The 26,476-nt window shown below is 46.2% G+C and overlaps 1 protein-coding gene across 1 annotated transcript in view; it reads left to right on the plus strand.

Moving 5' to 3' along the window:
• Nucleotides 1-26,476, plus strand: part of LOC311098751 (choline transporter-like protein 5-A) — a gene marked incomplete at both ends in the record, with an annotated part of 106,657 nt that overhangs the window by 56,818 nt on the left and 23,363 nt on the right. Inside the window, one exon of the mRNA XM_084139302.1 lies at nucleotides 18,852-18,900. Within this exon, the coding sequence (XP_083995428.1) occupies nucleotides 18,852-18,900 (49 nt within the window). The remainder of the gene's footprint in view (nucleotides 1-18,851; nucleotides 18,901-26,476) is intronic.

A 26,476-nucleotide genomic window follows, 5' to 3' on the forward strand; every position in this document is an offset into this window, starting at 1 on the left:
ATTTATTTTTATTTAATCAATTTTAGAATAAGTCTGTAACGTCACAAAATGTGGAAAAAGTCAAGGGGTCTGAATACTTTCCGAATGCACTGTACTTATACAGATGTCGGATCTTAACTTCATCACACTTTTGTCGCAGAGAATTTTCCTGCTGCATCAGTCCCTGAAAATGAGCAGTTCTCTTTCTCTTCATGCGGGGGCAGTCGAGTCATTGGGATCAGGGCTTGCAATCAAAACAATTTTCTCTCTCGCTTGCTCAAATGCTAGGCCTAGGTCCTATTGCTGCAGCATTCAAATATACTGAAATAGATCTGAAATGCAGCCATACACATCAACAGCTGTCGTTTTATATAGTTTAATAACAGAAGATAGATATTGGTCTCTACTAGTGTCAAGTGTATGCTAAGGTCAAAATTGTGTTCAATTCTGAGGTGGTCTAGCGGTTATATAGACCTACCGCGGTGTTGTGGGTTCGATTCCGGCAAGTAACTTCATCCCCATGATTGACGTGATTTAGACAGTCCAGGGATATTTTCCCCCATACCAGACACTTTTGGATAACATAAACAAATAAAATAATAACAGATGTAGGATCTTAATTTGAGCCAGTTTGCTACAGCAGGGAAATAATCCTGCAGCAACAGGAAATTATTATTATGTCGATTACATGCCTTTTTTTTTGTGAGCATGGCCTTATTTTTATTACAGCATATTTACATTTACGTCATTTAGCAGACGCTCTTATCCAGAGCGACTTACAGTTAGTGCATACATTATTCATTTTTTTTTTCATACTGGCCCCCCGTGGGAATCGAACCCACAACCCTGGCGTTGCAAACACCATGCTCTACCAACTGAGCTACCTCCCTGCCGGCCATTCCCTCCCCTACCCTGGACGACGTTGGGCCAATTGTGCGCCGCCCCATTGGTCTCCCGGTTGCGGCCGGCTACAGCAGAGCCTGGATTCGAACCAGGATCTCTAGTGGCACAGCTAGCACTGCGATGCAGTGCCTTAGACCACTGCGCCACTCGGGTTGATATTGTATGACTGTCATTCATATTCCATTCACCCAGTTCAATGTAACATCGATAGGTTTAGGCTACTACACTACATGACCAAAAGTACGTGGACACCTGCTCGTCGAACATTTCATTCCAAAATAATCTGCATTCATATGGAGTTGGTCCCCCCTTTGCTGCTAAAACAGCCTCCACTCTTCTGGGAAGGCTTTCCACTAGATATTGGAACATTGCTGCGGGGACTTGCTTCTATTCCTGACCAACGTCCTTCTTCCCCGGTTGCTCAGTTTGGTCGGACGGCCAGTTCTAGACAGAGTCTGGGTATTTCCATATGTTTTCCATGTCTCAAGGCTTAAACATCCTTTAACCTGTCTCCTCCCCTTCATCTACACTGATTGAAGTGGACTTAACAGGTGACATCAATAAGGGATCATAGCTTTCACCAGGATTCACCTGGTCAGTCTATGTCATGGAAAGAGCAGGTGTTTTGTACACTCAGTTTATGCCTCATCACAAGCCAGATCTACAGACAGTTTGTTGGATATCATGGTATAGTTTCTGCTCTGACATGCACTGTCAACTGTGGGACCTTATACAGACTGGTGTGTTTCTTTCATGTCCAAACAAATGAATTTGCCTCAGGTGGACTTCAATCAAGTTGTAGTGACATCTCAAGGATGATCAAAGGAAATTGGGGCCCACTTGAGCTCAGTTTGGAGTATCATAGCAAAGGGGTGTGAATACTTACAGTACCAGTCAAAAGTTTGGACACACCAACTCATACAAGGGTTTTTCTTTATTTGTTCTATTTTCTACATTGTAGAATAATAGTGAAGACATCAAAACTATGAAATAACTTATATGGAATCATGTAGTAACCCAAAAACAAATCAAAATATATTTTAGATTATTCAAAGTAGCCACCCTTTGCCTTGATGACAGCATTGCACACTCTTGGCATTCTCTCAACCAGCTTCACCTGGAATGCTTTTCCAACAGTTTTTAAGGAGTTCCCACATATGCTGAGCACTTGTTGACTGCTTTTCCTTCACTCCGCGGTCCAACTCATCCCAAACCATCTCAATTGGGTTGAGGTCGGGTGATTGTGGAGGCCAGGTCATCTGATGCAGCACGTCATCACTCTCCTTCTTAGTCAAATAGCCCTTACACAGCCTGGAGGTATGTTGGGTCATTGTCCTGTTGGAAAACAAATTATAGTCCCAGTAAGTGCAAACCAGATGGGATGGCGTATCACTGCAGAATGCTGTGGTAGTCATGCTGGTGTGTGCCTTGAATTCGAAAATAAATCACAGACAGTGTCACCAGCAATGCACCCCCACACCATCACACCTCCTCCATGCTTCATGGTGGGAACCACACATGTGGAGATCATCCGTTCACCTACTCTGCGTCTCACAAAGACAGGGCGGTTGGAACCAAAAATCTCAAATTTGGACTCCTCAGACCAAAGGACAGATTTCCACCAGTCTAATGTCCATTGCTCGTGTTTCTTGGCCCAAGCAATTCTCTCCTTATTGGTGTCCTTTAGTAGTGGTTTCTTTGCAGCAATTCGACCATAAAGGCCTGATTCACGCAGTCTCCTCTGAACAGTTGATGTTGAGATGTGTCTGTTACTTGAACTCTGTGAAGCATTTATTTGGGCTGCAATTTCTGAGGCTGGTAACTCTAATGAACTTATCCTCTGCAGCAGAGGTAACTCTGGGTCTTCCATTCCTGTGGCGGTCCTCATGAGAGCCAGTTTCATCAGCTCTTGATGGTTTTTGCGACTGCACTTGAAGAAACTTTCAAAGTTCTTGAAATGTTCTGGATTGACTGACCTTCATGTCCTAAAGTAATGATGGACTGTCGTTTCTCTTTGCTTATTTGAGCTTTTCTTGCCATAATTTGGACTTGGTCTTTTACCAAATAGGGCTAACTTCTGGATACCAACGCTACCTTGTCACAACACAACTGTTTGGCTCAAATGCATTAATTTGTGGAATTTCTTTCCTTCTTAACTTTTAACAAGGCACACCTGTTAATTGCAATGCATTCCAGGTGACTACCTCATGAAGCTGGTTGAGAGAATGCCAAGAGTGTTTAACATGATTCCATATGTGTTATTTCATAGTTTTGATTTCTTCACTATTATTATACAATGTAGGAAATAGTAAAAATAAAGAAACACCCTGGAATGTGTCGGTGTGTCCAAACTTTTGACTGGTACTGTATGTAAATGAGATATTTCTGTATTTCATTTTCAATACATTTGCAAAAATGTCTCAACATGTTTTCACTTTGGCATTATAGGGTATTGTGTGTAGGTACAGTAGGTGAGAAATTATATTTAATCCATTTTGAATCATGCTGTAACACAACAAAATGTGGAATAAGTCAAGGGGTGTGAATACTTTCTCAAGGCACTGTACATATACTTCTATTCATTACATTTACATTTTAGTAGACGCTCTTATCCAGAGCGACTTAGTTAGTGAGTGCATACATTTATTTTTTATTTTATTTTCATACTGGCCCCCCGTGGCAATCGAACCCACAACCCTGGCTTTGCAAACGCCATGCTCTACCAACTGAGCTACATCCCTGCCGGCCATTCCCTCCCATACCCTGGGCGAATTGTGCGCCGCCCCATGGGTCTCCCGGTCGCGGCCGGCTACGACAGAGCCTGGATTCGAACCAGGATCTCTAGTGGCACAGCTTAGACCACTGCGCCACTCGGGAGACCTATTCAATACTTAAAGCTTCTGAAAACATCACAATGACACACAAAAGTAACTAGGATCCTTGCAAGGCAAACTTGATAATCAACTCCCACACTCCAGTGGCCTATTCTCTGATGACACCCTTTGATTTAACTGTGTATGAAAGAGCGTTAAATAAGAAATGAGAGTAACTCTGTCTGTCCTATTTCTGTTTCCTTTGCTTAGCAGACTACATGGAGGAATGATGCACAAACTAAGACAGTTATACAGATGTCAGATCTTAATATGACCCATGTCGTCGCAGGAGGAAAATAATCCTGCAGCAGGAGGATTTGAATATTTAAAATGTTTAATCGCCACTGGGAGCAGCTGGAAGCGGTGTTTGTAGGCAGCTATACAATGCAGTAACGTACCTATGGGGCTATGGTTTGGGGAAGGCTCTGCAAACCAACCGACCTCATACCATCAAGTATCATCAAGTATTCTCACGGCTTGCCAAAGCATTGTCTGAGCTGCACGCTTCAGCTCCAAGCATCACAAGTTTGTCTCGTTAAACCATCAATACGCGCTAAATTCACCCTCACAGCTGATCTCAATTGCAACCATTGGACACCTCATTACCACACCCTAAAAGATGCTTGCAACAAAGTCTTTCAAAATATGATCGCCCTCAGGTTGATATTGTCATCAAAACAATTTAGTCCTTTTTGAACAGACTAAGGGCGATTTTTATCTATTTAACAAGCATTCCATACAATAGAAATAAAGTATTTCCTAGTCACTTCAAAAATAGATATTGTTGGTAGAACAGGGAAAATAACCCTATACTGCCCATATTTGAAATGTATAACTAAATCAAGTCAATCAGGGGATTGAGCTATTTGTGCCAGAAGGGCGGGCCGGAATCAAACCTACGCTGACACGGTAGGCAAAAAACAAGGTGACCCCGAAAACCAGATGGAGACGGGTAAATTAGATGCGCATTACTGTAGCATAGACTGGCAACAGCTCTGGTGGACATTCCTGCAGTCAGCATGCCAATTGCACGCTCCCTCAAAACATGAGACATCTGTGTCATTGTGTTGTGTGACAAAACTGCACATTTTAGAGTGGCCTTTTATTGTCCCCAGCACAAGGTGCACCTGTGTAATGATCATGCTGTTTAAAATCAGCTTCTTGATATGGATGGATTATCTTGCCAAAGGAGAAATGATCACTAACAGGGATGTAAATCAATTTGTGCACAACATTTAAGATAAGCTTTTTGTGTGTATGGAACATTTCTGGGATCTTTTATTTCAGCTCATGAAACATGGGACCAACACTTTACATGTTGCATTTATTTTTTTGTTCAGTATATATTTCACCACTACATGAATGAATATGAGTATGTATACTGTGGGGAGAACAAGTATTTGATACACTGACAATTTTGCAGGTTTTCCTACTTACAAAGCATGTAAAGGTCTGTAATTTTTATCATAGGTACACTTCAACTGTGAGAGACGGAATCTAAAACAAAAATTCAGAAAATCACATTGTATGATTTTTAAGTAAATAATTAGCATTTTATTGCATGACATAAGTATTTGATCACCTACCAACCAGTAAGAATTCCGGCTCTCACAGACCTGTTAGTTTTTCTTTAAGAAGCCCTCCTGTTCTCCACTCATTACCTGTATTAACTGCACCTGTTTGAACTCCTTACCTGTATAAAAGACACCTGTCCACACACTCAATCAAACAGACTCCAACCTCTCCACAATGGTCAAGACCAGAGAGCTGTGTAAGGACATCAGGGATAAAATTGTAGACCTGCACAAGGCTGGGATGGGCTACAGGACAATAGGCAAGCAGCTTGGTGAGAAGGCAACAACTGTTGGTGCAATTATTAGAAAATGGAAGAAGTTCAAGATGATGGTCAATCACCCTCGGTCTGGGGCTCCATGCAAGATCTCACCTCGTGGGGCATCAATAATCATGAGGAAGGTGAGGGATCAGCCCAGAACTACACAGCAGGACCTGGTCAATGACCTGAAGAGAGCTGGGACCACAGTCTCAAAGAAAACCATTAGTAACACACTACGCCGTCATGGATTAAAATCCTGCAGCGCACGCAAGGTCCCCCTGCTCAAGCCAGCGCATGTCCAGGCCCGTCTGAAGTTTGCCAATGACCATCTGGATGATCCAGAGGAGGAATGGGAGAAGGTCATGTGGTCTGCTGAGACAAAAATAGAGCTTTTTGGTCTAAACTCCACTCGCCGTGTTTGGAGGAAGAAGAAGGATGAGTACAACCCCAAGAACACCATCCCAACCGTGAAGCATGGAGGTGGAAACATCATTCTTTGGGGATGCTTTTCTGCAAAGGGGACAGGACGACTGCACCGTATTGAGGGGAGGATGGATGGGGCCATGTATCGCGAGATCTTGGCCAACAACCTCCTTCCCTCAGTAAGAGCATTGAAGATGTGTCGTAGCTGGGTCTTCCAGCATGACAACGACCTGAAACACACAGCCAGGGCAACTAAGGAGTGGCTCTGTAAGAAGCATCTCAAGGTCCTGGAGTGGCCTAGCCAGTCTCCAGACCTGAACCCAATAGAAAATCTTTGGAGGGAGCTGAAAGTCCGTATTGCCCAGCAACAGCCCCGAAACCTGAAGGATCTGGAGAAGGTCTGTATGGAGGAGTGGGCCAAAATCCCTGCTGAAGTGTGTGCAAACCTGGTCAAGACCTACAGGAAACGTCTGATCTCTGTAATTGCAAACAAAGGTTTCTGTACCAAAATATTAAGTTCTGCTTTTCTGATGTATCAAATACTTATGTCATGCAATAAAATGCAAATTAATTACTTAAAACTCATACAATGTGATTTTCTGGATTTTTGTTTTAGATTCCGTCTCTCACAGTTGAAGTGTACCTATGATAAAAATTACAGACCTCTACATGCTTTGTAAGTAGGAAAACCTGCAAAATCGGCAGTGTATGAAATACTTGTTCTCCCCGCTGTATGTGGGCGCTGAAGGCAGCTGCTCTAACTGCTAGACCATCCCAGGCCTACATTTTTTAGGTCATTTGTAACCTTAGGATACACTAGACACGTGTATGTAGTAGCCTAGTTGAGACCAATTTCTATCTTGTGTTATTAAGCTATATAATACGATGGTTGTTGATGTGTATGGCTGCATTTCAAATACATTTTTGTACAATTTAATTGTTGCAGTAATAGGAGCTAGGCCTAGTGTTTGAATGAGCGAGAGAGAACATAATAATAGCAAGCCCTGATCCCAATGACTCAACTGCCCCTGCATGGACAGAAAGAGAACTGCCCATTTTCCACTACTCACGAGGGTTATTGGAATTTCCTGATGCATCTGTACACTCACCAGCCAGTTTATTAGGTATACACCCCTGTTCGCGAAAATGGATCGCTCCTACAGACAGTGAGTCACGTGGCCGTGGCTTGCTATATAAAGCAGGCAGACAGGCATCGAGGCATTCCGTTAATGTTCGATTGAACGTCAGAATGGACAAAACGAGTGACCTAAGTGACTTTGAGAGGGGTATGATCATCAGTGCCAGGCGCTCCGGATCCAGTATCCCAGAAACAGCCGCCCTCCTGGGCTTTTCACGCACGACAGTGTCTAGGGTTTACCGAGAATTGTGCGACAAACAAAAAAACATCCAATTGGCACGCGATCACCAACACAGGACAATTGAGGAGGTGAAAAACATTGCCTGGTTCGACAACTCCCAGTTCCTGTTGTGTCATGTGGATGGCAGAGTCAGGATTTGGCGTAAGCAGCATGAGTCCATGGACCCATCCTGCCTGGTGTCAACGGTACAGGCTGGTGGCGGTGGTGTACTGGTGTGGGGAATGTTTTCCTGGTCCCTTGATACTAATTGAGCAACGATTGAACGCCACAGCGTATCTGAACATTGTTGCTGACCAAACCCAATAGAGCATCTTTGGGATGAGATGGAATGGGCTGTTCGCAGCATGAATGTACCACCGTCCAATCTGCAGCAACTGTGTGATGCCATCGCGTCAGCATGGACCAACATCCCTGTGGAATGTTTCTGACACCTTGTAGAATCCATGCCCCAAAGAATTCAGGCTCTTATGGAGGCATTGGGTCCGACCCGGTACTAGATGGGTGTACCTAAAAAACTGTCCAGTGAGTGTAGAGAGAGCGTTACAGTAGTTTACAAAAGCTTTGACTTAATCTTGAAACATTTGGATTATTCAGTACCTACTCTCCATTTTAGGTCTGGGTTTATTTTGTTTCACAGTGGAATGCAGTTGGAGATGCTGGTTATCCAGTGGAGTAGTTTGAAGGTAGTTAGACAGCAGTAAGTACATGTACATACTGTACTAATCAAATCAAATCAAATTTTATTGGCCACATGCGCCGAATACAACAGGTGCAGACATTACAGTGAAATGCTTACTTACAGCCCTTAACCAACAGTGCATTTCTTTTTAACAAAAAAAGTAAAAATAAAACAACAACAAAAAAAGTGTTGAGAAAAAAAGAGCAGAAGTAAAATAAAATAACAGTAGGGAGGCTATATATACAGGGGGGTACCGGTGCAGAGTCAATGTGCGGGGGCACCGGCTAGTTGAGGTAGTTGAAGTAATATGTACATGTGGGTAGAGTTAAAGTGACTATGCATAAATAATTAACAGAGTAGCAGCAGCGTAAAAGGATGGGGTGGGGGGGCAGTGCAAATAGTCCGGGTAGCCATGATTAGCTGTTCAGGAGTCTTATGGCTTGGGGGTAGAAGCTGTTGAGAAGTCTTTTGGACCTAGACTTGGCACTCCGGTACCGCTTGCCGTGCGGTAGCAGAGAGAACAGTCTATGACTAGGGTGGCTGGAGTCTATGACAATTTTGAGGGCCTTCCTCTGACACCACCTGGTATAGAGGTCCTGGATGGCAGGAAGCTTGGCCCCAGTGATGTACCCTCTGTAGTGCCTTGCGGTCGGAGGCCAAGCAGTTGCCATACCAGGCGGTGATGCAACCAGTCAGGATGCTCTCAATGGTGCAGCTGTATAATTTTTTTGAGGATCTGAGGACCCATGCCAAATCTTTTCAGTCTCCTGAGGGGGAATAGGCTTTGTCGTGCCCTCTTCATGACTGTCTTGGTGTGTTTGGACCATGATAGTTCGTTGGTGATGTGGACACCAAGGAACTTGAAGCTCTCAACCTGTTCCACTACAGCCCCGTCGATGAGAATGGGGGCGTGCTCAGTCCTCTTTTTTTTCCTGTAGTCCACAATCATCTCCTTTGTCTTGGTCACGTTGAGGGAGAGGTTGTTGTCCTGGCACCACACGGCCAGGTCTCTGACCTCCTCCCTATAGGCTGTCTCATCGTTGTCGGTGATCAGGCCTACCACTGTTGTGTCGTCGGCAAACTTAATGATGGTGTTGGAGTCGTGCCTGGCCATGCAGTCATGGGTGAACAGGGAGTACAGGAGGGGACTGAGCACGCACCCCTGAGGGGCCCCCGTGTTGAGGATCAGTGTGGCAGATGTGTTGTTACCTACCCTTACCACCTGGGGGCGGCCCGTCAGGAAGTCCAGGATCCAGTTGCAGAGGGAGGTGTTTAGTCCCAGGATCCTTAGCTTAGTGATGAGCTTAGAGGGCACTATGGTGTTGAATGCTGAGCTATAGTTAAGTTACTGCATGGCAGTAGGTATTTTAAACCCATCAGTCCTGAGAGCCCAGTAAAAATTGTATTTTCATTTATATGACTTTTATTTATGAAATCTGAAGTGAAATAGAAAGGTGAACGCAGCGATCAGGTTGGTTCCACCAGGCTAATCATAACCACCATTGATAATGTCATCAGTGCTCTGTGTGTGTGTGTGTGTGTGTGTGTGTGTTTGTTTGTGTGTAACTGTGAATGAAAGAGTGTTAAATAAGAAATGAGAGTTACTCTGTCTGGCCTATTTCTGTTTCCTTTGCTTAGCAGACTACATGGAGGGATGATGCATAAACTGAGCCAGTTATATAGAGAGAGTTACAGTAGCTTACAAAAGCTTTGACTGACTTGAAAAATCTGGATTATTCAGTACCTACTCTCCATTTTAGGTCAGGATTTATTTTGTTTCACAGTAGAATGCAGTTGGAGATGCTGATTATCCAGTGGAGCAGTTTGAAGGTAGTTAGACAACAGTAATACTGTACATACTGTACTACAGTTAAGTTACTGCATGGCAGTAGTTATTTTAACCCTATCAGTCCCGAGACCCCAGCAAAAATCAGCTTTTCATTTATCTGACTTTCATTTATCTGCATGTCCAGCCCTTATATTTAGCCTCAAATTAAGTGTTTTAACATTTTCTTTTCAGGACAACCAGGGCTACAAGTAGAACCCAAAACAATATGACATAAACAGTTGCATTCATGAGTTTTATTGACAAATGTTCAGCCAAAGCAAAAACCTGATAAAAATTAATTTATATGAATGCTTTAAGTACATAATTTGTTTGCTCACTGGGAAATGAATATCCAACTAGTCAGTGACAACTGTTTGGAGTTTGTGACAGCAACTATGTGAGTTTATAACAGTATTATAGACACTATGTCCTGGGATTTCCTATGATCTTCTATGCAGTTTAGAAGAACCCTTTACATTCTAGCGACTCTTGTGTGGCTTGTGAGCGTCAAAGAGTAAAATGTGCATGTTCGTGAGAGTCTCAGCTTTTCATAGATAGCTTTTAATAGTTTGTAGCTCAAACCATTCTGACTACAGACATTTTAGGATAATAGACCTGTGTAAATAGGATCATCTTGGTCATAATGTCAGTCTCGTCTAAAACAGAGTTTGGAACCTCAGTGTGTCACAACAAGTAAATGAACGTTGGGTTTGGATTACAATTATGTCAACAAATCATGCCTCCTTGTGCCAAGCTCCACGTGCAAATCGCCCCTTCACCCCCATTTTGCTTCCCTTCATTGAATGGGGCTCCGTTGTTTCATCGCCCCCCAACCAACTTGTTCAAAGGAACACAGCCGTTTGAGACTGAAAATCCCTATTCGGATTGACCATGCAATGCATGGTTCCAGCAGTATGCACAGCCAACAACTATGGTTTGCATGCACTGCCGAAGGACCCTATCAGAATAGGTGGTTGTAGTTTGTTGGTCCCCAATGAGTATACCGGTAGCTAGACCATAGACTGCTGGTTATGTATCTAGTTATGTATATTTTGATAATCATTATCACGATCATCACTAGCATAGCTGACGTTAGCTTGCTAGTTACCTAGCTAGCTACCAACCAGCTAGCTACCTAACTAGCTAGCTGGCTAACGTTAGCCTACCTCAATACAACTCGGATTTGGCTTAGAAACACAATCACATTTCAAAAGAAGGCAAATCATTTGTAGGAAACTTTTCGTCATGATTGTGATGTCACCAAATTGACTTTAGATGCAGTATTACTTTAGCCAGCTAACTAAGATTGAGGGGACCACCATATTTTAGCTAGCCCACATTAGCATTGCTAGTAACAGTAATCACAACTTTGCCATCTCTCTAAAGTAAATTTGATGATATAATATGACAAAGTTGTTTCCTACTAAGTATTTGCCTATTTTAGCAATGTCATTGTATTTTCATGCCACTCTAAGTTAGCTAATGTAATTTAGAAGAAACATCACATTAGCCTCCGAGGTGTCTAGGGCACAATGTCCCATGTCTAGGGCACAAATAAATATTGGATGCAGCTATGGTGGTACTTGTTAACTCATGTCTGACTACAGCAGTGTACTAACTAGCGGCAACAAACTCAAACTAACCCAGGGCCATAGCAAAACATGTCACAGTTGGTTGTGTAGTGTAACGGCGTCACCGACCTGAATCTAATCCAATAAAGATTACGTTATTTCTCAAGCTATGTTTATAATTGAGGGATGATGACCATCGCTGACCCTGTTTTTCTGTTAGACAAAGTGCACAGTAGGGTGCAAGACTGATCCTCTGGTCATGAACGGATGCCGGGACCTACCAGAAGGAGCAAAGGTGGGTATCATAACAATGTGATTGCAATGGTTTAGCAACCTCCAAAAATCCTTTAGTTCACTGTTCACTTGCTATTTTCACAGCTTGTCAGTCAAGACCTCAGAATAAAAGTGTGTCATGTGACACAAGTACACTTGTGACACCACCTCCATTGTTGCAAGAGTCTCCCTCGACTCCTATGAAAAGGACATGAGGCCTCTGATAGTGACCCGAGTTACTGCCCTGATGACTGCCCAGACGGCTTCATCAGCAACGACAGGTAATGTGTGTTATGTGAAATTTGAAAAGTTGTATTAAAAAATACCTGGCTTGATAAAATATTAGGCTAATTCTCCAGCCAAGCAGATACAACTAGTAGTCATTTTGTGCATTAGCAAAAAACTTTGTCCTTTCTTTAGAACAAAATGCAACTTACTTCTTGGCTGTCTTACAGTGCATTCGCAAAGTATTCAGACCCCTTGACTTTTTCCACATTTTGTTACGTTACAGCCTTATTCAAAAATATATTAAATTGTTTTTTCCCCCTCGTCAATCTACACACAATACCCCATAATGAGAACGCAAAAACAGGTTTTTAGACATTTTAGCAAATGTATAAAAAATAAAAACCGGAAATATCACATTTACATAAGTATTCAGACTCTTTACTCAGTATTTGTTGAAGCACCTTTGGCAGCGATTACAGCCTTGAGTCTTGTTGGGTATGACGCTACAAGCTTGGCACACCTGTATTTGGGGAGTTTCTCCCATTCTTCTCTGCAGATCCTCTCAAGCTCTGTCAGGTTGGATGGGGAGCGTCGCTGCACAGCTATTATCAGGTCTCTCCAGAGATGTTCGATCGGTTTCAAGTCCGGGCTCTGGCTGGGCCAATCAAGGACATTCAGAGACTTGTCCCGAAGCCAATCCTGTGTTGTCTTGACTGTGTGCTTAGGGTCGTTGGCCAGTTGGAAGGTAAATATTCTTCCCAGTCTGAGGTCCTGAGTGCTCTGGAGCAGGCTTTCATCAAGGATCTCTCTGTACTTTCCTCCGTTCATCTTTCCCTCGATCCTGACTAGTCTTCCAGTCCCTGCCACTGAAAAACATCCCCACAGCATAAAATAAAATAAAATTGTATTGGTCACATACACATATTTAGCAGATGTTATTGCGGTGTAGCGAAATGCTTGTTCCTAGCTCCAACAGTGCAGTAGTATCTTAACAATACACACAAATCTAAAAGTAAAATAATGGAATTAAGAAATATATAAATATTAGGACGAGCAATGTCGGAGTGGCAGACTAAAATACAGTAGAATAGAATACAGTATATACATATGAAATGAGTAAAGCAGTATGTAAACATTATTAAAGTGGCCAGTGATTCTATGTATATAGGGCAGCAGCCTCTAAGGTGCAGGGTTGAGTAACCGGGTGGTAGCCGGCTAGTGATGGCTATTTAACAGTCTGATGGCCTTGGGATAGAATATGTTTTTCAGTCTCTTGGTCCCAGCATTGATGCACCTGTACTGACCTCGCCTTCTGGATGATAGCGGGATGGACAGGCTGTGGCTCGGGTGGTTGATGTCCTTGATGATCTTTTTGCCTTCCTGTGACATCGGGTGCTGTAGAGGTCCTGAAGGGCAGGCAGTGTGCCTCTGGTGATGCGTTGGGCAGACTGCACCACCCTCTGGAGAGCCCTGTGGTTGCGGGCGGTGCAGTTTCCATACCAGGCGGTGAATACAGCCCGACAGGATGCTCTCAATGGTGCATCTGTAAAAGTTTGTGAGGGTCTTAGGGGCCAGGCCAAATTTCTTCAGCCTCCTGAGGTTGAAGAGGCGCTGTTGTGCCTTCTTCACCACACTGTCTGTGTGGGTGGACCATTTCAGATTGTCAGTGATGTGTACGTCGAGGAACTTGAAGCTTTTCACCTTCTCCACTGCGGTCCCGTTGATGTGGATAGGGGCGTGCTCCCTCCACGATCAACTCCTTCATTTTGTTGACGTTGAGGGAGAGGTTATTTTCCTGGCATCGCTCCTCCAGGGCCCTCACCTCCTCCCTGTAGGCTGTCTCATCATTGTTGGTAATCAGGCCTACTACTGTTGTCGTCTGCAAACTTGATGATTGAGTTGGAGGTGTGCGTGGCCACGCAGTCATCGGTGAACAGGGAGTACAGGAGGGGCCTGAGCACGCACCCTTGTTGGGCCCCTGTGTTGAGAATCAGTGGAGGTGTTGTTTCCTACCTTCACCACCTGGGTGCGGCCCGTCAGGAAGTCCAAGACCCAGTTGCACAGGGCGGGGTTCAGACCTTATGGTGTTGATGGCTGAGATAATGTCAATGAACAGCATTCTTACGTAGGTATTCCTCTTGTCCAGATGGGATAGGGCAGTGTGCAGTGCGATGGCGATTGCATCGTCTGTGGATCTATTGGGGTGGTAAGCAAATTGAAGTGGGTCTAGGGTGTCAGGTAAGGTAGACGTGATATGATCCTTAACTAGCCTCTCAAAGCACTTCATGATGACAGAAGTGAGTGCTACGGGCGATTAGTCATTTAGTTCAGTTACCTTTTCTTTCTTGAGTACAGGAACAATGGTGGACATCTTGAAGAAAGTGGGGACAGCAGATTGGGATAGGGAGAGCTTTAATATGTCCGTAAACACACCAGCCAGCTGGACGCGGCTAGGGATGCCATCTGGGCTGGCAGCCTTGCGAGGGTTAACACGCTTAAATGTCTTACTCACGTGGGCCACGGAGAACGAGAGCCCGCCACGTCGGTGGCACTGTGTTATCCTCAAAGCGGGCTAAGAAGGTGTTTAGCTTGTTCCGGAGAAAGACATCGGTGTCCGCGAAGTGGCCTTTGTAATCCGTGACTGTCTGCAGACCCTGCCACATAAGTCTTGTGTCTGAGCCATTGAATTGTGACTCCACTTTGTCTCTGTACTGACGTTTTGTCTGTTTGATTGCCTTATGGAATGAATAACTACACTGTTTGTATTCAACCATTATCCCAGTCACCTTGCCATGGCTAAATGCGGTGGTTCGCACTTTCAGTTTTCCGCGAATGCTGCCATCTATCCACGGTTTCTGGTTTGGGTAGGTTTTAATAGATACCGTGGGAACAACATCCCCTATACACTTCCTGATGAGCTCAGTCACCGTGTCCATGTATACATCAATGTTATTCTCTGAGGCTACCCGGAACATATCCCAGTCCACGTGATCAAAACAATCTTGAAGCATGGATTCCGATTGGTCAGTCCAGCTTTGAATAGACCTTAGCACGGGTACTTCCTGTTTGAGTTTCTGCCTACAGGAAGGGAGGAGCATAATGGAGTTGTGATCTGATTTGCTGAAGGGAGGGCGGGGGATGGCCTTGTAGGCATCCCAGAAATGGGAATAGCAGTGATCGAGTGTTTTTCCAGAGCGAGTAGTACATTCAATGTGTTGATAAAACTTTGTTAGCGTTTTCCTCAGATTTGCTTTGTTAAAATCCCCAGCTACAATAAATGCGGCCTCAGGATATGTGCTTTCCAGTTTGCATAAAGTCCAGTGTAGTTCCTTGAGGGCCGTCGTGGTATCGGCTTGAGGGGGAATATACACGGCTGTGACTATAACCGAAGAGAATTCTCTTGGGAGGTAATAATACGGTCTGCATTTGATTGTGAGGTATTCTAGGTCGGGTGACCAAAAGGCCTTGAGTTTCTGTATGTTATCACAATCACACCATGAGTAGTTAATCATGAAACATACACCACCGCCTTTCTTCTTCCCAGAGAATTCTTTATTCCTGTCTGCGCGATGTACTCAGAACCCAGCTGGTTGTATGGACGGGGGCAGTATATCCTGAGAGGGCCATGATTCCGTGAAACAGAGTATGTTACGGTCCCTGATGTCTCTCTGGAAGGAGATCCTCGCCCTGAGCTCGTCTACTTTATTGTCCAGAGACTGAACATTAGTGAGTAATATACTCTGAAGCGGTGTATGGTTTGCCCGCCGGCGGCGTCATGGAGCAGCCTCTGGGTAAGTTAAATTGCTCTAGGGGGTACGAACAAAGGATCCTGTTCGGGAAAGTTCGCCACTCTGATATCCAAAAGTTATTTCCGGCTGTATGTAATAACACAAAAAACATTCTGGGCTAATAATGTAAGAAATAACACACAAAGAAACAAAATACTACAAAGTTGCTTAGGAGCTAGAAGCAGAGCTGCCATGTTTGTCGGCGCCATCTTGCATGATGCTGCCACCACCATGCTCCACCGTAGGGATGGTGCCAGGTTTCCTCCAGAAGTGAAGCTTGGCATTCAGGCCAAAGAGTTCAAACTTGGTTTCATCAGACCAGAGAATCTTGTTTCTCATGGTCTGAGAGTCTTTAGATGCCTTTTGGCAAACTCCAAGCGGGCTGTCATGTGCCTTTTACTGAGGAGTGGCATCTATCTGGCCAGCATAAAAGCCTGATTGGTGCAGTGCTGCAGAGATGGTTGTCCTTCTGGAAGGTTCTCCCATCTCCACAGAAGAACTCTGGAGCTCTGTCAGAGTGACCATCGGGTTCTTGGTCACCTCCCTGACCAAGGCCCTTCTCCCCCGATTGCTCAGTTTGGCCGGGCGGCCAGCTCGAGGAAGAGTCTTGGTGGTTCCAACTTCTTCCATTTAAGAATGATGGAGGCCACTGTGATTTTGGGGACCTTCAATGCTGCAGACATTTTTTGGTACCCTTCCCCAGATCTGTGCCTCGACACAATTCTGTCTCTGAGCTTGACGGACAATTCCTTCAACCTCATGGCTTGGTTTTTGCTCTGACATGCTCTGTCAACTGTGGCACATTATATAGACAGATGTGTGCCTTTCCAAATCATGTCCAATCAATTGAATTTACCACAGGTGGACTCCAATCAAGCTTTAGAAACGTCTCAAGGATGATCAATGGAAACAGGATGCACCTGAGCTACATTTTGAGGGTCTGAATACTTATGTAATTAAGGTATTTCTGTTTTTGATTTGTAATAAATTTGCAGACTTTTCTAAAAATCTGTTTTCGCTTCGTCATTATTGGGTATTGTGTGTAGATTGATGAGGATTTATTTATTTATTTAATCCATTTTAGAATAAGGCTGAAACGTAACAAAATGTGGAAAAAGTCAAAGGGTCTGAATACTTTCCAAATGCACTGTCACAGGTCCTCTCAGTCAACACCACCTCATAAGATTGCCTGCTGCAGTTGTTCGAGAGATGTCCAGTTTGCAGCCGAACATGCAGAATAGGAAGACCAGCAAGGGGCTCCTCATCAGCATCATGCAGACATGCCCTCGCAGTGATAATTCCTATGAATAGAACAGTCAGCCACATGTTGGCAAGGAGCGAATCTGCGCTGCTATGATCATCAATGGGGCTCTGGCAAAGACCTCACCTCCAGCCTCACCTCTTGCCTGCTCACCAACGGTCGTCGATGGGGAGAACAGAATTAGGTAGGTTTTATCTGACCATTCTAAATTCAACATAGTACCTGTTTGTGTGTCAGATATTACCTATCCTAACTGCCATTGGTAATAGAACAGTGACTATGTGTGTGTGTTCACAGAAACATGTATGGAGCCAGTACATGGAGACTTTCAGGATGATGTGAAGAAGTCCAGACTGACAGACGGGCTTGATACTGATGTCTCTCAATGGAGAGGGACCTTGCACTCAGCATTAAAATTTAAAACTGGCTAGACAACTTTTACATGTATTGTCTTTTTTTATTATTGAATTGAATGGTATTTGTCAATATAGTGAGGGAGAAAGCCTGTGTATTCTGTACCAGGATCAGGGAATTCCTGTTGTATATATGGGACACCACACAGGAAGGTATGACCACTCTGACATGTTTGCCAAGGTAGCCCCATTACCACCAGACAAAATGCTGATAGACACAGTATCTGTATCGGCTGGGAATGACAATAAAAGATGAAAGGTGCACATTGTTATATTAGCAGAACCCTGCTCCTATGGTGTTATGTAAAGGGTTGTTTATTCTACATGGACCTGTTACTACATTTGAAATGTATGAAAACACTTAGTTTAGAATATCTACATAAATTCATCAATTGCATTTTGATCATATTACTCTGTAGGCTACTGACCTATTCAAAGCTTCCTCCGGCATCTCACCATACATCTGCCTCTAGTTATTGAACTCAACCTGCAGGAGGTTTATTTGTTGTTTATTTGCGGGCAAGGTTCTGACAAATGGGTGTGTCTTGCTGGTGGCAAGGACACATCCAAGAAACACCCACATCAAATCACACCCCCAAGCCAACTCACATTTGGCTTCTGTCATGGCCGCCAGCATTTCTTTAGGAGCAATCCATAAAACAAGGCCAAATCAGCGGGTGCAGTTCCCCTTTAAAGGCACCTTCAATTGAGGTGTTCATTCTACAAACTGTGACCTGCCAATCAACTGAATCTTTTGTTTACGGTTTGAGTTGAAATAACTGTTGAATGAGTACACTCATTTTTTCACACTCATTTTTCATGTGCCGGATTTTCATTCAGCAAAGTCACTCAAGCTGCATAAGTCGGACAAGAAGAGATAAATTGGATGGTTGATGACTGGCATTCATACACCTGAGTGAGAATGTGAGAACACAAACTCAGGAAAGTCACCTTCAACAAACCACAATGAAGTAATTTTCCGGCCAGAATCACAAACTCTTTCTCTGCCTCAGTCTCTCAACCTCTGTTGCTCTCTCACCCCCCCCCCCCCCACACACACACACACACTCACCACCCTTCTACACTACTCCTCTCTCACACTGCTACCACAGGCAGACAAGTGGAACTATACTGGTGACAGATACAGAATTTATGAGCAGAACACCTTCAAACCCAGCACAGTCTTCTCTCCCCAAAGCCTTCCAGGTCACTGGCTTGAACCCTTTCAACTTTTTCCGCACAAAGACCAATACCATCCAGGAACACTACAGAGTTTCTCCACTCCTGGACCATGGACAGAATCATGTCTGTTGGGTGTTGCTGTTTGGTTATTAAGTGTAAGCTGACAGCTGTTTAATTATGTTTCGTATCGTTACTCTTCATATCACTTTGACTAATGTGTAAATCTCTCTTTTTCAGGAGAACCACGCAAGTTTGACCCAACATTCAGAGGACCAATCAGCAACAGGTAATTTCCCTTTTTTGCTTTCGCCTTCACAGCTGAACAGTGGGTCTTTTTGTTTCATTTGTGAGAGGCACTGAGTGCTTGTTGCTATGTGTGATCCCATTTCCAGACGGTGAGTGTTTTCACTATACTGCTACTAATAGCTAGAAGTGATGATGAAATGAGAGTGCTGCCAAAGGGCTGTCCCACTGGTGATGTACTGCACACATTTTAGGGCTTTGGTGATGTACTACACAACTTTTAGTACTACACATCAATGTTAAAGACCTCAGTCACCATGGAACTGCCCATATCGACAGTGTTTGATTTGATATAAAACAGAATATTTTAATAAATGAAGGGCTATGTCCCTTATCCTTTAAAGGTAGTGCACTAATCGAAGAATAGGGTGTCATTTGAGACAGAGCCCATGGTCTGCTCTGATCTCTGCTTTGACTGAACTGAAAATGTCTCTGTTGTGGAAATTACATTTATAGGCTATAGTCATTAACCTTTAAGCTAATATTTAATGTGAGTTAAGCCTATTCTCATACAGACCCTGTGAAATGTCAGTGGTGCTTAACCCAGTGTTTAACTTACATTTCAGATATTATAAGAGTGTGATGCGTGTGATAGGAGTCAGGCGCAGGAGAGTAATAGGCATCCAAAAAGTTTATTCCGTCGATAAACAGTTGCGCAAGCATGCGACAACAAAACTCAGGCACAGGGGGAAAAATCTACCCTGGCAACAACAATGTAAGGGTAGCTCAACCGAGTTACACACAGCTCACTACAAACGATCACCCACACAGACAAGGAAACAAAGGGAACACTTATACAATGACTAATTGGGGATAAGGACCAGGTGTGTGTGATTAATTAGACAAGACAAGTGGAGTGATGATAAATGGATCGGCAGCAGCTAGTAAGCCGGTGACGACGAACGCTGAACCCTGCCCGAACAAGGAGGGGAAGCAGTCTCGGCGGAAGTTGTGACAGTACCCCCCCCCTTGACGCGCAGCTCCAACAGCGCACCGACCCAGGCCTCGGGGACGGCCAGGAGGACGCGGAGCAGGGCGAGCCGGATGGCGGCTGTGGAAATCCCGTAACATGGAGGGATCGAGGATATCCCTCACCGGGACCCAGCACCGTTCCTCCGGACCGTACCCTTCCCACTCCACGAGGTACTGAAGGCCCCCCACCCGACGCCTCGAATCCAGGATGGAACGGACCGAGTACACCGGGGCCACCTCGATGTCCAGAGGAGATGGAGGGACCTCCCGCACCTCAGACTCCTGGAGCGGACCAGCTACCACCGGCCTGAGGAGAGACACATTAAACGAGGGGTTAATACGGTAATCACGGGGAAGTAATAACCTATATGTGACCTCGTTGACTCTCCTCAGGACTTTGAACGGCCCCACAAACCGCGGGCTCAGCTTCCGGCAGGGCAGGCGGAGGGGCAGATTCTGGGTCGAGAGCCAGACCCGATCCCCCGGTACAAAGACAGGGGCCTCACTGCGGTGGCGGGCAGCGTTGGCCTTCTGACGACGCACGGCGCATTGGAGGTGAACGTGGGCAGCATCCCATGTCTCCTCCACGCGCCGAAACCAGTCATCCACCGCAGGAGCCTCAGTCTGGCTCTGGTGCCACGGTGCCAGAACCGGTTGGTAACCTATAACACACTGGAAAGGTGTTAGGTTAGTGGAGGAGTGGCGGAGAGGGTTCTGGGCATATTCTGCCCATGGCAAGAACACCGACCACTCCCCCGGCCGGTCCTGGCAGTAGGACCGCAGGAACCTACCCACATCCTGATTTACCCGTTCCACCTGCCCATTACTCTCGGGGTGGAACCCAGAGGTCAGGCTGATGAGATACCCATGTTCCATGAACGCCTTCCAGACCTTGGACGTGAACTGGGGACCTCGGTCAGACACTATATCCTCTGGTACCCCGTAGTGCCGGAAGACGTGAGTAAATAGGGCCTCCGCAGTCTGCAGGGCCGTGGGGAGACCGGGCAGAGGAAGGAGGCGGCAGGACTTTGAGAAGCGGTCCACAATGACCAGGATGGTGGTGTTACCTTGGGAGAGGGGAAGATCAGTCAGAAAATCAATGCTAAGGTGAGACCATGGTCGTTGTGGAACTGGTAATGGTTGTAGCTTACCCGCTGGGAGGTGCCTAGGTGCCTTACTCTGGGCGCACACCGAGCAGGAGGAGACGTACACCCTCACGTCCTTAGCCAAGGTAGGCCACCAGTACTTTCCGCTCATGCAGCGCACTGTACGACCAATACCTGGATGACCAGAGGAGTGTGACGTGTGTGCCCAGAAGATCAGACGATCACGGATAAGAGCAGGCACGTACTGTAGCCCATCTGGACACTGAGGTGGAAAGGGATCCGTGCGTAATGCCTGCTCTATATCCGCGTCCATCGCCCATACTACCGGCGCCACAATGCAGGAGGCCGGCAGTATGGGAGTGTTGTTTCTGGGCCTCTCCTCTGTGTCATACAACCGGGACAGCGTGTCTGCCTTCACGTTCTTCGTACCCGGGATGTATGATAGAGTGAAATCAAACCGGGTGAAGAATAGGGCCCACCTCGCAGCCCGGATGTACTCCAGGTTACGGTGGTCCGTCCAGATGAGGAAAGGGTGTTTTGCCCCCTCGAGCCAATGCCTCCACATGGTCAAGGCTCGGACAACAGCCAACAGCTCCCGATCACCAACGCCGTAGTTCTGCTCCGCCGGGCTGAGCTTCTTCGAAAAGAATGCACAGGGGCGGAGCTTGGGTGGCGTACCCGAGCGTTGAGACAGGGCAGCTCCTATCCCAACCTCGGACACATCCACCTCCACTACGAACGGTAGTGATGAATCGGGGTGGGCCAGTACTGGGGCTGAGGTGAACAGACCCCGCAGTTTGCTGAAGGCCAGGTCAGCCTCAGCAGACCAGCGGAGCCGGGACAGCCCACCCTTCAACAGCGAGGTAACGGGAGCTGCGACCTTGCCAAAGCCCCGGATAAACCTCAGATAATAGTTGGCAAAGCCAAGGAAGCGCTGCACCTCCTTAACCGTGGTTGGAGTCGGCCAATTACGCACGGCTGAAATACGATCTCCCTCCATCTCCACATACGATCTCCCTGTCGTCTCCCTGTTCAGTGGTCGATAATCAATGCACGGGCGCAGACCTCCGTCCTTCTTCTTCACAAAGAAGAAACTCGAGGAGGCAGGTGAAGTGGAGGGACGTATATACCCCTGGCGCAGGGACTCAGTGACATATGTTTCCATAGCCACCGTTTCAGCCTGTGACAGGGGGTATATATGACTCCTGGGAGGTACAGCGTCTACCCGGAGGTTTATCGCGCAATCCCCCGCCCGATGAGGTGGTAATTTAGTAGCCTGCGTTTTAGAGAACGCTTGCGCCAGATCGAGGTATTCAGGGGGAATGCGCACGGTGGAGGTACTGCCTGGACTTTCCACCGTGGTTGCACCAACGGAAACACCTAGACACCTACCCTGACACTCTCATGACCACCCTGTGAGAACCCTCTGCGGCCATGAGAAAGCAGGATACTCAATAATGGAAAAAAGTAACCTGCTCACAATGAGTCTCCTGCGTAATCATGGTGACTGGTGCAGTAACTTCCTTAACCAACCCGGACACTAATGGTCGACTATCAAGTGCTCTGATGGGGCGTGGAATGGATAGGGGAATCAATGGAATGCCTATACGGTGTGCGAATGCCCTGTCCATAAAGTTCCCAGCTGCGCCTGAATCGACTAGCGCCTTACACTGGGGAACATCCATGTGCTCAGGAAAGGAGACAATTATTTTACAGTGCGCAGCAGAGGGCTCTGAACAAGTGTGGGTGTTCGATACCTGGGGTGATGCGAGAGTGCCCTGCCTGCCGCCTCCAAACCCAGAAGAGCATTGACGACAACGTGTGGTGAAATGTCAGAGTCTTCCGGAGTGGAAACGGGCAGACCCCTACCAGGACGTTCTCTGGCTGCCAGCAGGTTATCCAACCGAATGGCCATGTCCACCAGTTTATCGAAGGATAACATGGTGTCCCGGCAGACTAGCTCCCGTCGGACGTCCTCCCGCAGAAATGGTCGATCAGGGCCCGCTCGTTCCAACTGGACCCCGCTGCCAGCGTCCGGAACTCCAACGCGAAGTCCTGTGCGGTCCTCGTCCCCTGCCTCAGGTGGACCAGTCGCTCACCAGCCTCTCGACCCTCGGGCGGGTGGTCTAATACCGCCCGAAAGAGGCAAGCAAACTCCCTGTAGTCCTCCAACGCGGCTCCCCCTTCGTTCCACACCGCGTTGGCCCACTCCAGGGCTTTCCCACAGAGGCAGGAAACGACGACGGACACCTTCTCCCGCTCCGATGGTGCCGGCCTGATGCTGGCGGAGTAAAGATCCAATTGGAGGAGGAATCCTTGGCACAGCGCCGCTGTCCCCTCGAACGACCTTGGTCGGGATATCTGGATCCCTCCTAGTGCTGGGGTGTAGGTGGCTGGATCTGGTTGGCCAGCTGGTCTCGACAGATCGGGTCTGCTCCTCTCCAGGCGTTGGACGACCTGAAGAACCCGATCCATCGCTTCCCCCAAGCTGGCCAGCATCGTGGAGTGCTCCTGAACCCGTGCCATGACTCCAGGCATGCGCTCTTCTCCCGCTGACTCCATAGCGGGTGGGTGATTCTGTGATGCGTGTGATAGGAGTCAGGCGCGGGAGAGTAATACGCATCCAAAAAGTTTATTCCGTCTATAAACAGTTGCGCAAGCATGCGACAACAAAACACAGGCACAGGGGAAAAATCTACCCCGACAACAACAAGGTAAGGGTAGCTCAACCGAGCTACACACAGCTCACTACAAACGATCACCCACACAGACAAGGAAGCAGAGGGAACACTTATACAATGACTAAGGACCAGGTGTGTGTGATTAATTAGACAAGACAAGTGGAGTGATGATAAATGGATCGGCAGCAGCTAGTAAGCCGGTGACGACGAACGCCGAACCCTGCCCGAACAAGGAGGGAAAGCAGGCTCGGCGGAAGTCGTGACAAAGAGATTATCCTTTGGTGAAATAATTAAATATTATTCCATAGAATTCAGTAGTAGGATTTGGTGCTTTGGAAAAGCACACATCTCCTCAAACAAACTATTAGAGGTTAAACTTTATATTCTAATACCATCCATATTATACATGTCTTTGCCACTACATTACAAACCCAAACATGTGAGATTCTCTAGCCAACCTTCACAGATGATTCAGACCCTCCCTTCCCAACCAATATCCTAGGCAGAGCATTAAACCTGACAGAAGCCAGAGAGCGAAAACAATTCGCTTTTCTCTCCCGTCTGACGGTGTCACAGCTAAAAGCCTGTCAGAGAAAAGAGGGAGGAAATCGATGGCTATTAGAGACTCAGGTGACTGACTGGCTGCAATCAGTGTGGCTGCAGTGCCAACCAGCTGGAACAGGGACCAGGTCAGCTGGTTAGAGCCCCACTAGCCCAGACAGAGAGGGGTGGCAAGGAGTGGAGCAAAGTGGGATGTTTAAATGAGCAACGAGGAGGACACTTCAAATCCTTTATTAGACCTCACTGACAAAACCTATCCAGGGGAAAAGAGGCTGAAAAAAGAGAGAGAAAATGAGTGCCTGGGTGGTTGATTGTTATGGTGGGACAATGCTGGAGGATTGGTGTTGTGGAGATTGTAGCCATCTTTGTAGTTTTGCTTTGGGTGTTTGTCAATGGAAATGTATTCGGACTAATTGTATGATTTGAAGAGCGTTGTGGGTGCACAGACCTCAAATCTGCCATCGACCCATCTCCCACTGTTTCAGCTTATATTCACAAGGTTCAATTGACGATAAATAACACCTTAGTTTGCAGTGTTGATCAGGGGAAAGGAGGGGTAGATTATTGCTGTTGTTCCCAGAGAAAAGGTGAGAAATTCATTTGAACACTTAATTTGATCCTTTACTGAAGGCTTCCCTTAAAGTCAGAGTAGGGAGCTGCAGAGATGTAATTATAGATCTTGTGTGTGTGTGTGTGTGTGTGTGTGCGTGTGTGCGTGTGTGCGTGTGTGCGTGTGCGTGTGCGTGTGCGCGTGCAAAGCTCTTATGGTGGCAAAAATTACACAGGAATTAATTATGAAATTACCAAACTTTTTATAGCTACACAATAAGTGTTAATGTTGTTCTATTTGATTATTTTAGGATTTCTCTGTATCAGTGTTTTCACTCCAGCAGCAATTTCAGGGATCAGGGGATATCTTATTAAAGATATGTTTCAGCTACCAGCAAGACCGAGATCCTCCACAGATGTCTAAGACTATGTTGAAGAGTTTTCTAAAGCTGTGTATGTGTATTGCTAAACCTTTTGCTGTATTAGAATATACACTGCTCAAAAAAATTAAGGGAACACTTAAACAACACATATTCATAAAAGCAGCTTACTCAGAACTGGCCACCAGATACTCATGACCTTTAAATACCGACCTAGCCTTATTTCTTCCAATGTCATTATTTAACCTTGCCATCTAGACCCATTATACACTGCTCAAAAAAATAAAGGGAACACTTAAACAACACAATGTAACTCCAAGTCAATCACACTTCTGTGAAATCAAACTGTCCACTTAGGAAGCAACACTGATTGACAATACATTTCACATGCTGTTGTGCAAATGGAATAGACAGGTGGAAATTATAGGCAATTAGCAAGACACCCCCAATAAAGGACTGGTTTTGCAGGTGGTGACCACAGACCACTTCTCAGTTCCTATGCTTCCTGGCTGATGTTTTGGTCACTTTTGAATGCTGGCGGTGCTTTCACTCTAGTGGTAGCATGAGACTGAGTCTACAACCCACACAAGTGGCTCAGGTAGTGCAGCTCATCCAGGATGGCACATCAATGTGAGCTGTGGCAAGAAGGTTTGCTGTGTCTGTCAGCATAGTGTCCAGAGCATGGAGGCGCAACCAGGAGACAGGCCAGTACATCAGGAGACGTGGAGGAGGCCGTAGGAGGGCAACAACCCAGCAGCAGGACTGCTACCTCCGCCTTTGTGCAAGGAGGAGCAGGAGGAGCACTGCCAGAGCCCTGCAAAATGACCTCCAGCAGGCCACAAATGTGCATGTGTCTGCTCAAACGATCAGAAACAGACTCCATGAGGGTGGTTTGAGGGCCCGATGTCCACAGGTGGGGGTTGTGCTTACAGCCCAACACCGTGCAGGACGTTTGGCATTTGCCAGAGAACACCAAGATTGGCAAATTCACAGATGAAAGCAGGTTCACACCGAGCACATGTGACAGACGTGACAGAGTCTGGAGACGCCGTGGAGAACGTTCTGCTGCCTGCAACATCCTCCAGCATGACCGGTTTGGCGGTGGGTCAGTCATGGTGTGGGGTGGCATTTCTTTGGGGGGCCGCACAGCGCTCCATGTGCTCGCCAGAGGTAGCCTGACTGCCATTAGGTACCATGATGAGATCCTCAGACCCCTTGTGAGACCATATGCTGGTGCGGTTGGCCCTGGGTTCCTCCTAATGCAAGACAATGCTAGACCTCATGTGGCTGGAGTGTGTCAGCAGTTCCTG

The sequence above is a fragment of the Coregonus lavaretus genome, assembly GCF_964263955.1.
Source record: "Coregonus lavaretus genome assembly, chromosome: 23".
Taxonomy (NCBI): Eukaryota; Metazoa; Chordata; class Actinopteri; order Salmoniformes; family Salmonidae; genus Coregonus; species Coregonus lavaretus.